Source organism: Eurytemora carolleeae, unplaced genomic scaffold (assembly GCF_000591075.1).
Source record: "Eurytemora carolleeae unplaced genomic scaffold, Eaff_2.0 scaffold26, whole genome shotgun sequence".
NCBI classification, from domain to species: domain Eukaryota; kingdom Metazoa; phylum Arthropoda; class Copepoda; order Calanoida; family Temoridae; genus Eurytemora; species Eurytemora carolleeae.
The window spans coordinates 388,796-406,090 of record NW_019396043.1 but is presented as its reverse complement, the minus strand read 5'-3'; the positions used below and the strand labels follow the sequence as shown (position 1 = coordinate 406,090).

General features: G+C 33.2%; 2 protein-coding genes across 3 annotated transcripts in view; both read right to left on the bottom strand.

Moving 5' to 3' along the window:
* Positions 1 to 17,295, bottom strand: part of LOC111701346 (inosine-5'-monophosphate dehydrogenase 1) — a 34,973-nt gene that overhangs the window by 11,099 nt on the left and 6,579 nt on the right. Inside the window, exons 2-5 of the mRNA XM_023472599.1 lie at positions 4,677 to 4,813; positions 2,642 to 2,787; positions 997 to 1,125; positions 621 to 698 (exon numbers count right to left, since the gene is read on the bottom strand). Coding sequence (XP_023328367.1) covers positions 621 to 698; positions 997 to 1,125; positions 2,642 to 2,787; positions 4,677 to 4,797 — 474 coding nt within the window. The 5' untranslated portion in view covers positions 4,798 to 4,813. The remainder of the gene's footprint in view (positions 1 to 620; positions 699 to 996; positions 1,126 to 2,641; positions 2,788 to 4,676; positions 4,814 to 17,295) is intronic.
* On the bottom strand, positions 6,407 to 16,577 carry LOC111701225 (uncharacterized). 2 transcript variants are annotated; one of them, XM_023472422.1, is made up of 10 exons: positions 16,506 to 16,563; positions 15,990 to 16,412; positions 14,648 to 15,118; positions 13,740 to 13,897; positions 13,004 to 13,111; positions 12,812 to 12,922; positions 10,018 to 10,640; positions 9,451 to 9,544; positions 7,914 to 8,011; positions 6,407 to 6,493 (listed from the first exon to the last, which is right to left on the bottom strand). In XM_023472422.1, the coding sequence occupies exons 2-7, from the start codon at positions 16,372 to 16,374 to the stop codon at positions 10,569 to 10,571; spliced, it is 1,305 nt and encodes a 434-aa protein (XP_023328190.1). In that variant the 5' UTR covers positions 16,375 to 16,412; positions 16,506 to 16,563; the 3' UTR covers positions 6,407 to 6,493; positions 7,914 to 8,011; positions 9,451 to 9,544; positions 10,018 to 10,568. The 2 variants fall into 2 exon arrangements, with proteins under 2 accessions (XP_023328190.1, XP_023328184.1); XM_023472416.1 differs by having other exon boundaries at positions 15,990 to 16,577.

The window sequence follows — 17,295 nt, the reverse complement described above, 5'->3', positions numbered from 1 at the left end:
AAAAGTAAAAGGAAGGAAGGAAGGAAAGTGTTAATAAGACAAAACAAGGAAAAGAAAAAAGTAAAAGGAAGGAAGGAAAGTGTTAATAAGACAAAACAAGGAAAAGAAAAAAGTCAAAGGAAGGGAGGAAAGTGTTAATAAGACAAAACAAGGAAATGAAAAAAGTCAAAGGAAGGAAGGAAAGTGTTAATAAGACAAAACAAGGAAAAGAAAAAAGTCAAAGGAAGGAAGAAAGGAAAGTGTTAATAAGACAAAACAAGGAAAAGAAAAAAGTCAAAGGGAGAAAGAAAGGAAGGTGTTATAAAGAGAAAACAAGGAACAGAAAAAAGTCAAAGGAAGAAAGGAAGGTGTTATAAAGAGAAAACAAGGAAAAGAAAAAAGTCAAAGGAAGGAAGAAAGGAAGGTGTTAAAGAGAAAACAAGGAAAAGAAGAAAGTCAAAGGAAGGAAGAAAAATGAAAAGATGCACAATGAGTTAAAAGTAAACCGAAAAAGCGTTGAAAAGAATAAAGACGTAGAAAATGAATAATAAAGAATATGGAAAAAGAAAAAAAAGAAATGGGAAAGGAAAGAAAAGATAGGAAAGTGGAAAAAAGGGGACAGATAATAAAATATTGCTCACCGTATGTTCTGGACTGAGAGTTATAGGATCCAGAACAAAACCATGCTGATACTTCTTCACCTTCTGAACCTGGTGGGCCTAGAACAGGTTTTAGTTAAACTAAACGAATTCCATAAGCTTAAAGTTACAGTTTGCTATTTTTGCTGACTTTAAAAAAAGTCGTTTCATTTCAGAGGCGTAGTCACGAGGGGCTATGGGGGCTTAGACCCCCCCCCTGGACCAGTGAAATCTATGGATTTTAGGAAGTTTTCAGGACCTAACGGGTGCTGAGCCCATCCCCCAGAAGAAAAAAAATTTAAGCCCCCACTGGACTAATTCCCGACTACGCCCCTGAGTTTCATGGTTTCTTGATATAAGTCCTTAAATAAAAGGGTACCTGGTATTCTGGGGTGCAATTATGATGAATAACCCCAATACCGCCGCCCAACGCCATTGCAATCGCCATGCTTGCCTCTGTAACGGTGTCCATGGGAGAGGAAACTAGAGGGGACCGAATCGTGATTTTCTATAACGAATAATTATTACAAAATAATTTTCACAGGATTTAAAAATCTCTTTCAAATAAAGGGAAATCTAGGACTGTAAATAAATTCTAGGACAGTAAATCAATTCTAGGACAGTAAATCAATTCTAGGAAAGTAAATCAATTCTATAACAGTAAATCAATTCTAGGACAGTAAATCAATTCTAGGACAGTAATTCAATTCTATAACAGGAAATCAATTCTAGGACAGTAAATCAATTTTAGGAAAGTAAATCAATTCTATAACAGTAAATCAATTCTAGGACAGTAAATCAATTCTAGGACAGTAAATCAATTCTATAACAGTAAATCAATTCTATAACAGGAAATCAATTCTAGGACAGTAAATTAATTCTATAACAGTAAATCAATTCTAGGACAGTAAATCAATTCTTTAACAGTAAATCAATTCTATAACAAGAAATCTATTCTAGGACAGTAAATCAATTCTATAACAGTAAATCAATTCTAGGACAGTAAATCAATTCTAGGAAAGTAAATCAATTCTATAACAGTAAATCAATTCTAGGACAGTAAATCAATTCTATAACAGTAAATCAATTCTAGGACAGCAAATCAATTCTATAACAGTAAATCAATTCTAGGACAGTAAATCAATTCTATAACAGTAAATCAATTCTAGGACAGTAAATCAATTCTAGGATAACAGTAAATCAATTCTAGGACAGCAAATCAATTCTATAACAGTAAATCAATTCTAGGACAGTAAATCAATTCTAAGACAGTAAATCAATTTAAGACATTAAATCGATTCTAGGACAGTAAATCAATTCTAAGACAGTAAATTAATTCCAGGTCAGTAAATCAATTCTAGGACAGTAAATCAATTCTAGGACAGTAAACAATTTTAGGTCAGTAAATCAGTTCTCGGACAGTAAATCGATTCAAGGACAGTAAATCGATTCTAGGAGAGTAAATCGAATCTAGGACAGTACATAAGTTCTAGGACAGTAAATCAGTTCTGTGACAGTAAATCAATTCTAGGACAGTAAATTAATTTTAGGACAGTAAATCAGTTCTTGGACAGTGAATCGATTCAAGGACAGTAAATCAGTTCTAGGACATTAAATCAATTCTAAGACAGTAAATCAATTTAAGACATTAAATTGATTCTAGGACAGTAAATCAATTCTAAGACAGTAAATCAGTTCTGTGACAATAAATCAATTCTAGGGCAGTAAATCAATTCTAGGGCAGTAAATCAATTCTAGGACAGTAAATCAGTTCTGTGACAGTAAATCAATTTTAGGACAGTGAATCAATTTTTGGATAGTGAATAAATTTTAGGACAGAAAATCAAGTGTTGGCAGTTTATCAATTTAAAATTAGTGAGTCAATATTAGGACAGGAAATCTATTTTAGTACCCGAAACCAATTTTAAGACATGAAATCAATTCTAGATCAGTTTAACAATTAAAGGACATGCAATCATTTGAAAGACAGGAAATCCTTGTTCAGGGCAGGAAACTGTTTTTACCTTAGTGAAAGCTGATGTAAGATCACACTCCCCCGGCAGGAAATCAATATATCCGGGTAGAATAATGAAGTCATTGTAGGTCAACCCATCCCCACCAGACATCAGCTGAGCCCCAGTTATACCATCTTCTGGGACATATGTAGTTCCTATTGGAGTACAGAGTACATAGAGTACACACAGTATACAGTTAATAAAGTACAAGGCTATACCATATTCTAGGCCATATGAAGTCAATACAGGACTACATAGCAAACATAGGACACACTTTACAAAGTACATGAAGTACTGTACATAAATACGCGGTTATAGTTCTTCTTCTGGCACATATTTAGTTTAGTACATAACACAAAGTAAATAAAGTACATAGTTTAATAGTACATAAAGAACATAGTCCGTAAAAAACGAAGTACACAGAGTACACAACATAAAGAGTACACAGTACATAATATAGCTATACAATCTACTGGGGACATGTATAATTCCTAAACGAGTATATAAAACACACTAAACAGCGTACATACAGTTCACAGTACAAAAAGTACGTAAATATGTCATCTTCTGACATGTAAACCTTAAGGAGTACAAGTACAAAATACATATCGTAAACAGTTATACCATATTCCGGGACTTAGGTTCCTATAGGATTACCGAGTACACACAGTAATGTGTCATGAATTGTCTTAATTCCTAAAAGAATTCTTTTATGCTTTTTAGAATTGATTCCAGAAAATTGTTTCAACTTCGCCAAAATTTTTGTCCATTCGCTATGAAAATATAAACCGAAAAATAAAGCAAAATTTAAAATCGAAAACTTTAATAAGTATTTTATTTGCTTCAAACTTTTATTATATTTGTCCATCTTCAAAGATTTTTTTCCGGGTTTAAAAGTGTAAAAATTTTTATTTTTTGAAACACTCCTTTAATCTGAATAAAAATATCCCAGTTTTCGTGATTATTCAGCAATTTAAAGACACGGTTTAAATAATCCTAGTACAAAATCTTAAGACAAGCAATTTCTATCTATATATAAATTTAGCTTGTCTGTCTGTGTGTCTGTTTGTTTGTATCCCAATAACGTCAAAATGGCTGAACCGATCGGGCCCAAATTTTTTGTGGGACATTACGTGACCAGAGGGAAGGTTTATAAATGATAAAAATTTAAAAAAATGTGTTTTAAAGGTTTTAATTTTGTAAAAAGTTTAAATTCTTGAAAATCCGCGAATTTTTTTTTAAAAATCCGCAAAATTTGTTTCTTCCTTTTATAAAATGTAAACAAAAAGAACATGTTCACAATTTAAATAGAAGATGGGCGAGAAGCGCCCTAAAAGCCTAGTAATTCAAAAATAATTAGTTGCATTTTAAGTACTTACAAAAGTAAGTGTTTTTATTTTGTAACTGTAAACCATAATGTTGTAAATCATAATCTTTATAATCTACTGCGTTCAAAATATTTTAGATACTGTAAATAAGCCGTAGAACATAATACCGCCTTTAGACAACAATTTTTAAATACTTTTTTTTAATGAATTTATGGAAATCAAAATACATAAGTATCGAAACAGAAAATGAGTATAAACGGCGAAGAAATTCTATTAATATTAAAGTGAACTTGACGAAGGCGACGAAAACGAAAGAAAAAATGTAAGGCGTCGAAATACTACAAGGAGTATGGAATAGAAGGGAGATATAAATGACGCGGCCCGCCCTACCATATGATTATACATGCTTTGCAGACGGTACTCCATCTGTATAAAAAAATGTTGTCTGTTATAACATATTCTGAATATTTCTCATACAAATGGAGTACCGCCAACAAAGCATGCATAATCATATGTAAGGCGGGCCGCGTCAGTTTTATCTCCCTTCTATTTCATACTCCTTGAAATACTAACAATGGCACAAAATAAAAAACATACCAGCGAAATACTAAAAAATTTTTTAAAAAACTTAACTAGCTCCGAGGAAAAAGGCGAAGAAATACCGGAAACGACGATAATATAAAAAAGCACAATGTTAAAAAAAATGGGAAACTAACCTCCGCAGATCAGGAAGTCGGACGGGTTCTCTTTGACGGGATTCATATTACTGGGGTAGAGCGGAGTCAGACCTCTGCTCTTAAGCTTCGCCAGACTTATATTACAATGATCATCCTCCATTGTGCGTGCAAATTATCTGCAACATTGCATAAATATATTCATCGTTGTTTTAGCAAAATTTGAATCAGCATCTAGATAAAAACTGCGCAGCAAAAGCTTTTCTAAAGATTGCAAAATATCCTTCTATCGTTAAAAAAACAATTAAGTACACGAATTAAACTCTACAACACAAAATAATGTACAGTGTACACTGTACGTTGTAACACTGTACACTGTACGGTGTAACGCTGTACACTGTACATATTTGTTGAACAATCTAATTAGAAGATATTACGGAAGCCTGACAAGGCACGCAAAGAAGGGATTACGTTTGAATCAATATGGTTCAAGGCTATATAAAACACAGACAAGAAAACTATGGACAGTTGTTAACAATCAATATTGCGTCAGTTTTAAGCTTTTTCGCACATTTTCTTTCTGTTTTCTCCCTTTTAAAAACATTTTCATGGTTTCCGTCAGTTTAAATTAGATACCACTATCTAGTTTCCGCTAGTTTCGTCAGTTTAAATTAGATACCACTAGTTAGTTTCCGCTATTTTCCGTCAGATTAAATTAGATACCACTAGTAAGTTTCCGCTAGTTTCCGTCAGTTTAAATTAGATGTCACTATCTAGTTTCCGCTAGTTTCCGTCATTCAGGTTTTGCTAGGCTTATTTTTCTATCGGCTCTCCTACTATTTTAGTTTCCATTCTTTAAATTTAAACAATTTCCGAACTTTTTCTTTCAGATCTCCTGCTTTTTTCTGCATGTTACCGTATTGCCTGCTTCTAGACTCCAGTTCTCAAACTTTCCGGTCGTTTCCGCTTTTCCACAGTTTCCGCTTACATCCGTCGTTTTCGGACCAACAGTCATCAATTAAGTCAGCATTAGTAACATTCAGCATTTCCAAGAAAATTATCTCTATTTTAAAAGACTTATCTTGAACATCATCTTCACTGATATACACTACACTGGTTCTCAACCATCTCCAATTTTCTCCGATCTAAAAATAATATTAAAAAAATAACCAGTAGGAAACCTAGGAACAAAAAAATGGCTATAAAAGATTAAAGCCTAATTAGAAAACAGTGTTCGATATCCTAAATAAATGTATAATTGATTTACAAAATGACGATTAAAAAGTTATAAACAGAGAAAGGGGAAAAGTGAGAAAAAAATAAAATCAGAATATGAGAGAAAACAAGACAAAAGAGAGATAAAAAGACAATAAAAAAAATAAAAAAGGAAAGATTGCTAGGCGTATATAAAAAAGAAATGGAAAAAAAGATAAATAAAATGAAAACGTAAAGGTAGAAAAATATAACGTACTGAAAAAGATGTGAAAAAAAAAATTCTTTTTTAAAGACAAAACTAAAAGAAAAGAAAAGAAAAGATTTGTGAAAGAGAAGTATGGAAAGGTGAACGAAATAATAAAATTGATATCAAGAAAAATACTGAAAAGCCTTATTACTACTACCTTAAAATTTGTTGGTCCGATTTTGCGGATATATTCGGAGATGACGAAATTCCTGACAGAGTTTCCTTTTTTTGTTTGGCTTCTACCAGGGTTTCATTTTTACCGTAGAGCAGGGTTTCTTTTTTAGGCTTATTTTCCAGGGTTTCATTTTTGAAGTTGATGAGAGGAAACCGATTATTGACGAATTTTCTGAAGGTAGAGTACGCCATTATCTTGGTTTCTTCCCCAGAGAAATGATCCCTAAAATATAATATTTAACAAGAGAACTAAAAGTGACTTTATTGAACGATTGAAGACGTTCTTTCCATAATTTTCGTAATCTGAGATATCTTTTTAAAATGTAGATTTATAATGGAATGTTAAGTATCTGTATTTGTAAAGTATACCTATAATTTTAAGTACCTGTATGTAAATATATAAATGTAAGTTACACAAACCTGTATTTATAATGTATGTAAGATGTATGTGAGATAAAAGTACATGTATTTATAGTGTAGATTAATAAATGCAAGATACACGAATCTGTATTTATAAGTTATAATTATAAAGGTAAGGTCTGTCTGTCCGTTTGTGTCCGATAAACGTCAAGACGGCTGAACCGATCGGGCCCAAACCCAAGGGGAGGTCTATGGATGATCGAATTTACAAAAATTTGACTACATTAAAATTCTATCATACAAAATTTTTTTTTTAAAATACGCAAAATTTGTTTTTTTTTTTTTTTTTACAATGTACACAAAGAGAACGTGTTCACAATGGAAATGGAGGATGTCGCGTCCAAATAGCCTAGTATTTATAAATGTAACATATACGATCCTGTAATTATAATGTAGATTTATAAATGTAAGATAGACGAACCTGAATTTATCTAAATATATACGTTGTTTGTCTGTTTGTTTGTATAGGCAATAAACGTCAAAACGGCTGAACCGATCGGGCCCAATTTATTTTGTGGGGTTTCACATGTCCCAAGGGAATGTTTATGAATGAATGTATTATTTAAAAATGTAAGATACACGAACGTGTATTTCTAATGTATATTTAAAATGTAAGATACCTATACCTAAATACATGAAATATATTCTTAAATGTAAGATACACGACCCTGTATTTATAATGTAGATTTATGAATGTAAGATAGACGAACCTGTATTTATAATGAAGATTAATAAATTTAAGAAGAAAGTACCTGTAATTATAATGTATATTTCTAAATGTAAGATACACAAACCTGTATTTATAATGTATATCTATAAATGTATGATAAACAAACTTGTATTTATAATGTATATTATAAATGTAAGATACATAAACCGGTATTTATAATGTAAATTTATAAATTTATGATGCACAAACCTGTATTTATAATGTATATCTATAAATGTAAGATACAAAAACCGGTATTTATAATGTATGCTCAAAAATAATAAATGTAAGATACACCAACCCTTAAATATCTATGATGAAAATTAGTAAATGTAAGAGAAAGTACCTGTATTTATGATGAAGATTAATAAATGTAAGATGAAAGTACCTGTATTTATGATGAAGATTAATAAATGTAAGATGAAAGTACCTATATTTATAATGAAGATTAATAAATGTAAGATGAAAGTACCTGTATTTATGATGAAGATAAACAAATTTAAGATGAAAGTACCTGTATTTATAATGTAGATTTATAAATGTAAGATCACAACGTCCCTTCTTCCTACCACTGTTTTCACTCGCCAAAAACTCTTGAAGATAAATGTGCGCCTGAAAAAAATGTAAATTTTTTTTTAAAATGATCCAATAACACCTTCTTTCCTGCATCATGGACTGAGGTTAAAACTGTAAAACTGTATAGTGTTCAGGAGTGCTAATTCCCGGATTAAGAAGTTATTCGTATCATTTGTTGTCTCAAGAGAAAAATAACTCCACTCAGATATCCCTCATTCATGGAATAACTAAAATTGAGGATTAAGCGCGTATCTCTCAGATATCCCTGAATTCATGGAATAACTAAAATTGAGAATTAAGCGTGAATCTTTCAGATATCCCTTAGTTGGAATTCATGGCATAACTAAAATTGAGGATTGAGCGCGTATCTCTCAGATATCCCTTAGTTGGAATTCATGGAATAACTAAAATTGAGAATTAAGCGTGAATCTTTCAGATATCCCTTAGTTGGAATTCATGGCATAACTAAAATTGAGGATTGAGCGCGTATCTCTCAGATATCCCTTAGTTGGAATTCATGGAATAACTAAAATTGAGGAATAAGCGTGAATCTTTCAGATATCCCTTAATTGGAATTCATGGAATAACTAAAATTGAGGATTAAGCGCGTATCTCTCGAGTTAAAAGTTGCAAGAAATAACAAAGGGAGATCAAATAAAGTTGTGAAGAACAAAACAAAACGGATGCTTTAAGGCAGGCAGTGCTTAGGATCCGGATCCGTTGGATCCGCAAGATTTTGGCTTCCTGGATCCGGATCTGCAAAAATATGTGGATCCACGGATCCGGATCCAAGGGGCAAAATATCAACCAAAAACTGCAGCAAATTAAAATTTTACTCTTAAACCCAAATCTGAAATATTGAAACAAGAGAGATAATAAAAGTTTCATGATTTCTGAATAGTTCATCAAGTTTTAGCATAAAAATAAGCGAAAAAAATAAGACAAAAATTTGAAAATTTGAAAATAATTCAATAAATTTTAAAGAAATAACCTGGATCTGGGGATCCGGATCCGGATCCATTTTTCTCCAGTGCGGATCCAGGATCCGGATCCGCATTAACATTAATTGGATCCTAAGCACTGCTTAAAGGGACTGTAAGCGTAATTTCAAGCGACCCTCCATGTAAAGATGGCAATGTCCGATTTACAACGACCCTTTGAAATGTTTATCTGATTAAAAATGTGGAAGAAATAATGTTTTTCTAGATTGAAAAATGTACAAATCTGATAATTTTTATATGCCTTCCTGCAGCATAAATGCGCTTTTGAAAAGAAACCAAAATTAAAAATAATCAATTTCCTATGATACGATACAAACATTAACCATACTTGAAGCTTTGAAGGATTCGTTTAATCGGGCGTAGACATCTTTGCACATAGAGTCACTTGAAATTACACTTACAGTCCCTTTAATTTAAAAATAAAGGAAACATGAACTCTGAAAATAAAATGGTTTATTCTTTATAGTTTTTTACCTCTTTCAGATGATTCTCCGGGAAAGCATTTACAGGTTTATTTTTCAAAGGTTTTCGGCATCTAGGAACTATCCCATTCTCTAGGACATGTTTCCTAAACATTAATATTCTAGGAACTATCCCATTCTCTAGCACATGCTTCCTAAACATTAATATTCTAGGAACTATCCCATTCTCTAGCACATGTTTCCTTAACATTAATATTCTAGGAACTATCCCATTCTCTATAATTGCGATCAACCTTCACTCCTTTGAAATAAATTGCTAAGGGTACGCAAAAGATTTTAAATATGCTACAGGGTATCCACAATGGCTGAGACTTCAGGTAAGGTAGTCTCTGAAACCTCAGCCTCAGCGGATAACCCCACTTTCTTGAAAATCATACGCACTTTTCAGATTTTTTACTGCTAAATTTGTTAACACTTAGTTCACGGAAAATGAATGAATTTTTTTTGTGGGGGATTATCAAATAAAGTGTACTTTAACTTTAAAAAAAGTCAGCCACCTCCCCTATAAAGTTTTTATAATTATTCATATATTCGTACAAATAATAATATCATTTCCTACCTGATGAGTTTTAGTTGATAAATTGTAACATTTTCTAGATAAATATATGCCTCCTGGCACACTTCACGCCCCTGGAACAGTTCAACATTATTTATAATCTATTTAGTTGATAAATTGTAACATTTTCTAGATAAATATATGCCTCCTGGCACACTTCACGCCCCTGGAACAGTTCAACATTATTTATAATCTATTTAGTTGATAAATTGTAACATTTTCTAGATAAATATATGCCTCCTGGCACACTTCACGCCCCTGGAACAGTTCAACATTATTTATAATCTATTTAGTTGATAAATTGTAACATTTTCTAGATAAATATATGCCTCCTGGCACACTTCACGCCCCTGGAACAGTTCAACATTATTTATAATCTATTTAGTTGATAAATTGTAACATTTTCTAGATAAATATATGCCTCCTGGCACACTTCACGCCCCTGGAACAGTTCAACATTATTTATAATCTATTTAGTTGATAAATTGTAACATTTTCTAGATAAATATATGCCTCCTGGCACACTTCACGCCCCTGGAACAGTTCAACATTATTTATAATCTATTTAGTTGATAAATTGTAACATTTTCTAGATAAATATATGCCTCCTGGCACACTTCACGCCCCTGGAACAGTTCAACATTATTTATAATCTTTTTTTTTAGATAGTTTTTTATTAAACATTAAAGCAGTGCTTAGGATCCAGGATTCTGGATCCTGGATCCGGATCCGGATCCAGGTCATCTTTTAAGATCTACTGAATTTTTTTGACAAAAAATAATTTTCAAATTTTTTTTTAAAAAATTTCGCTCATTTTTATCCTAAAACTTGATGAACCATTCAGAAATGAGGAAATGTTTATAATCTCTCTTTTTACAAGAGTTCATATTTGGGGTTTTGGAGTAAAAAAGTTTTTTTTGCAGTTTTTGGTTGATATTTTACTCCTTGGATCCGGATCCTGAGCACTACCTAAAAGGAACTGTAAGTGACCCTTCATGCAAAGATACAATTCTCGATTTGACACCATAATCTGATCAAAAATGTGGAAAATAACGTCGGTTTTTGGCTCAAAAATTGATTATTTCTGTGAATTTCTCGATTGTTTCTAACAAGCAAGAAATGAAAGGTAATATCTTGGCTAGAAAACCGCACAGGAGACCTTCAATTTGAATCGTATAGTTGCTTAGTGCGTGAAAACTCAATTAATCGTATTTATAGCAAGTTCTCATTTATTGAATTTAACCCAGGTCTAGAGTGGTTCAGCCAAGTATCTTGAATCAATGATATAGGATTTGTAAATGTCCTATAGATGACAACTATACTGCAAAGCTACAGTATTTGAATCTACGGTAGGAAGTTCCGCGACCCGTCTCAAATTTATTTATTTCTGTGCTTGATTTTGGAGATATATTCAAAAGCTATCCGTCTCGGACTAGTTCCGGACTAGTGCTTTCTGAACGGATTAACATATGAAAGAGTTATCTTAATCCTGAAAAATGCTAGTAATCCCAAAGATGAATACTTACAAATTAAATGAATGAGTTACATTCTTTCTTTTCTCATAGGTCGAATTAACTTAGTTTAGATCAATGAGAGATTAGTTAAACACATTCTGTAATTCAAAAGTTCTCAACTCCAGTTTATTTTGATATTTTATCTTGACTAACCACATGACTCTAATGCATTGTACCCTCTCCTTGATAATAATTAATAAAATAAAACTACTTGTCAATCGATGGAAGTAGGCGTAGGGACGGGCAACAATTTGAAGTCTGTTAGGCGTAGGGATGGGCAACAATTTGAAGTCCACTAGACGTAGGGATGGGCAACGATTAGAAGTCCGTTAGGCATAGGGATGGGCAACAATTTGAAGTCCACTAGACGTAGGGATGGGCAACGATTAGAAGTCCGTTAGGCGTAGGGATGGGCAACAATTTGAAGTCTGTTAGGCGTTGGGATTGGCAACAATTTGAAGTCTGTTATGCGTAGGGATGGACACGATTTGAAGTCCGTTAGGCGTAGGGATGGACAACGATTTGAAGTCTGTTAGGCGTAGGGATGGGCAACAATTTGAAGTCTGTTAGGCATAGGGATGGACAACGATTTGAAGTCCGTTAGGCGTAGGGATGGACAACGATTTGAAGTCTGTTAGGCGTAGGGATTGGCAACAATTTGAAGTCTGTTAGGCATAGGGATGGACAACGATTTGAAGTCCGTTAGGCGTAGGGATGGACAACGATTTGAAGTCTGTTAGGCGTAGGGATTGGCAACAAATTGAAGTCTGTTAGGCGTAGGGATTGGCAACGATTTGAAGTCTGTTAGGCGTAGGGATTGGCAACAATTTGAAGTCTGTTAGGCGTAGGGATCGGCAACGATTTGAAGTCTGTTAGGCGTAGGGATGGACAACAATTTGAAGTCCGTTAGGCGTAGGGATGGGCAACGATTTAGAAGTCCGTTTTGACACATTTAAAGTTTTTTTCCTTCCAGGTTCTCTAAAGGTAATCTCAGATGTTTTACACAAATTAAAATCAGACTTTCTTCAAGTTTGCTATTATTCTTTTGCTATTTTTAAAACGTTTTTATAGAACGACTTAACCAATATATTTGATATCTCTGGCCGGAGTACACGTTTTGGATAATGTAATATAAGCAAACTTACAGAGCATATTTTAAAATATTTTATACATCTTAGATCTTTGTGAAGCCTCTTAAAAGTCAAATAATTAACCTTCACTGTAAAAAAAAAAAAAAGAAGCCCATCAGTAAGAAGAAGTAAGCGCCCCTCTCTCATTGTTACCTGATACATGTATTTGTTTCTTCTTCTCTTTCTATGCTTGAGTTTGGTGGTTTGGTTTGGATCTCCCAGGCTCGCCATCATCATACCCATCAGGTACATGTCGTGCTCCCTCTACAAATATATCAGGTACATGTCGTGCTCCCTCTACAAATATATCAGGTTCATAAACATTGTCTGATATTAAACACTAACCTTTGTAAGTTTTGATATATTAAGTCTATGATTATAAACATTGTCTGATATTAAAAACTGGAAACAGTCCTGCTCACATCCGCATCCTTTCTTTAATCTGGTCTCAACCTACATTTATATATTTATCCATTTTTGCATTTTCATACATTTATTTATTTCATTCATTCATTTATTTTAATATTTTCCTTATTCATTTATTCATTTCATTTATTTATTTTATTTATTCATTAAACTTAATCATACTTCGTTTCATTTTCTCCTTTATAAATTTTTTCACTTCATTTATTTGTTTTATTAATTCATTTATTTGTTTTATTAATTCATTTATTTGTTTTATTTATTCATTTTATTTATTTTATTATTAATTTATTCATTACCTTTATTCTTTAATTCATTTTTTATTTCATTTATTTCATTTATTCCTTTATTCATTTTTCATTTCGTTTACTCATCTTTTTCTTTCTACATAATGTTTTTTTTTTAACTATTTCTTTACATATTTCTTACATCTTTCATATGATTCAAAGATTTAAATTCATTAACAGTTTGTATAACCGATGTTAAAATCAGTTTTTTATATTAAGATTATTTTCTCTTCCTACTTGATATTACATAACAGTTTTAATAATAAAAATATTACTTTTTTATAATAAAAATGAAGCAAAGGAACTTTTTTTAATTATTTCATCAAATCATAAAAGCAATGAAAATTCTTATTATTATTCTTAAACTTTACCTGAGAACTAGAAGTTTCAAGCGAACCATTCTCCGGGTTGGGGTTAGAACTGATCTCTTCTCTAAGTATAGGTTTAGACTTGCAAGTTTTCTTAATCTTTTTTCTCTTCTTATCTTGTCTTCGAGTTCGTTTCAGATTTGTATCTTTTGTGCAAGACTCTTAAAAAATTGAAAAAAATGAAGAAAAAAATATTGTCAATTTCTTTACATTTAATAATAGTTATTAATTGTTGGGAATATTTCGATTACACAAGGCATCTTGTTTCTGAGCCAAATAAAATAATCTTATTTCCAAGAACATTTTAATTTTAAAAGGGACAGACCGGCTATGTAAGGTAGTTGAACTGAGTATGCAGTGTTGGGGACAAATTCTAAAGGATTCATTTGAGATTTATAAAACTTTTTAAAGTTGTAACTCCTGAGTTTAAGCGCAAAGTCAACGTTCAAAATCGTACTTTTGGGTGGATACGTTCACAGAATTGTTTTTTTTTAAATTATTAAATAACGACGACAAAGAATGTAAAAAAATTCTTCAGTAAACTAATTGGTTGTTTAGGAACAGGTTGAGAAATCTGCGAATAAATTCATAGAAAATAAGAAATTCAATATAATGAATTATTGACAAAATATGACAAATATGTTCCTAACCATCTAATTAATGTATAATTTTTACTTTATTTTTTGTCGTCGTTATTTTGTAATATAAAAAATGGATTCTGAAAATTTAGCCGCACCCAAATTCATGATTTTGAACGTCGACTCAAACTCAGTAATAATACATCGTGGAAACATTTTATATGTCCTAAACGAATCCTAAAGAATTTGTCCTCAACACTGCATACTCAGTTTAACTAGCTTACATAGCCAGTCTGTCCCTTCAAAAAACTGAAAAGTTTGTTTAATTTATACCTTTAATAAGATGACTGGATTCTTTGAGAATAACTTTAAGACGAGAATTAGTACTTAGTACTTCATCATTGTGGACTGGAGCCGCAGGATCAACTTGGACTCGAATTGCCGAACCTTCGTCACGACAATTCACTGCAGTGCGATCGTCAAGACTAGAATCTATATTAACTCTGATTTCTGGGACAAAGTTGACCTTTATCTGGTCTTTTAGCTGGCCGGTCAATGAGTAGTCTTGGATCGGCGGTTCATCTACGGCGTGGGGCGGGGAGAGAGCGGGGGTGTGTTCCCTGGTTTGTGGGGGGGAGGGGGCGGGGGTCGTGTAATCGAATGCTCGGGAAGGTAGGATAGGAGCGTACACGTGATTAGAGTGGAATATCCTATAAGGGGAGGGATGAGATCGGGGGGGAGGGGACGGGGAACGCCTATGCGGAGAAAATGATGGAATGTGCTCGAATCTCTTCAGAGTCCCAGCTAAAAACAAATTATCATCAGTGCACATCTTTAAACAAATATATTTTAACGTCGAGATTTGGTTATTTTCTTATAACCATTTATTTTCCAATAAAAAGGAGTATAACAGCCTAACTAAACTATACATTGTGTGTGTTGAGCTGAAAACTATAGAAGTAAATACCATTACTACCAATTGCTTATTCAGCATAATGAATTTCCACTAAGGACACTTTTGATTTATGCTTTTTTTAAAATAAATAAAAAAATAATTCATGTATAATATTTTCATATATTTTATAATAACGACTATAATTATCTGGTAATGTCCTAGAGAACGATAAATTGTAACATTTTCTAGATAAATATATGCCTCCTGGCACACTTCACGCCCCTGGAACAGTTCAACATTATTTATAATCTNAGTATAATGTATACGTGTTCTTATTCATAGACCCCGTAAGATTATGCGGCCTAAGGGACTGTTAGCGTTATTTAAAGTAACCCCAAATTCAAAGCTACTGGTACCCAGCTATCGTTCTCTAGGACAAACCCGATTATCTATTAAATTTTATCAAAAATTAATGCGCGATTAATATAAGATTACAGCAATAGATACAAAGATATAATGAGAGAATTTTTCTCTCTATTTTTTTGCGGATAAGATATACTATTGTTGATTTATTTTGGTATTGAATAATATAATAATAAGAAATAAGAATATAAGCAATCAGCCTAACAAAACCGCTACCTAGTAAGAAAGGAGGAGAAATTGTCAGATAAAGGTCGGAAAGCACAATTTTGTGCGAGGAAAAATGATATTAGGGGTTGGGGGTTTTACAGAATTTTGTGCAAGAACTTTTAAAATTTTTCATATGCAAGTAAATCTCACCTTGTTCTGATATTCTCAAGGGTGAAGAAATGCCAGTGTGTGATCTATACGGCGAATCGATCCTAAGCGGCGAATTAACACTCCGACTTCTAAAACTGATCGGCAGATCGCTGTAGGACTCAAACCGCGAAGGAGATGGATGGAATGATCGCTCGGTGAGCCCCACCAGGCCGGGGGAGAGAGGTGCATAACCCGTTAATTCGGCAAGTGCAGCGCCAGGAGATAAAGGAAACCCCAACGGAACCGAACTAAGAAAGGTCCGAATGATATCATGGTCGGATTGAGTTAGAGTGGTGAGGGTTGGAGTTGGATTTAATCGATGGTTTGATATCTCTAGGGTAGGAGTTAAGTTTGAGCGAGGGTTCAACGACTCTTGCTCCTTCATATTCCAGTGTTAAAATTACACATCCAAATGATAACTTCCTGAAAAAGACACCTCTGAAAATGTCACTAATTTGATTACAAAAAATACATGAAAAATAGATTTTGTATCTTATTTGTATAGACGCTTTCTACCCAAATAACGTGAAATTTATCTCAATCTACTCATTCGCAGGAGAGGGGAAACTTGTGCCTGGGTTTAGCAGAACCAGTTCTTGAACCGGAATTAAACGCGGCAAATAAAGTAGAGGATTTGTCTTACTGCGGAGAAAAGATGGAAACATAGCTAGGTTAGAGCTTTATTTCCAGCAATGACAATGCATAAAAACTGACTATTTCTATTGCTTTGACCTAATTTTCTCTTTCAGTCTTCTCTCCATCCTTGAGTCTTCTCTCCATCCTTGAGCCACCCTTCTATCCTTGAGTCTTCTCTTTATAAATCTTGAGCCTCTCTCCACCCCTCTCGAGTCTTCGATCTTCAACCTTGAGTAATTTCTTCTTGAGTCTTCTTTCCATCTTTGAGTCTACTCTCCATACATGAGTCTTCTCTGCAACCTTAAGTCTTTTCTCCAACCTTGAGTCTTATCTCCATCCTTAAATATGCTATAGTCTTCTCTTCATCCTTGAACCTTCTCTCCATCCTTGAATGTCTTCTCTCAATACTTGAGTCTTCTCTCAATCCTTGAGTCTTCTCTGAACCTGGAGTCTTCTCTCCATCCTTGAGTCTTCTCTGAACCTTGAGTCTTCTCTCCATATCGTTGAGTTTTCTCTGAACCTTGAGTCTTCTCTCCATCCTTGAGTCTTCTCTAAACCTTGAGTCTTCTCTCCATCCTTGAGTTTTCTCTTCATCCTTGGGTCTACTCTCCATCCTTGTGTCTTCTCTCCATTACTTGAGTCATCTCTTCTCTCAATCCTTGAGTCTTCT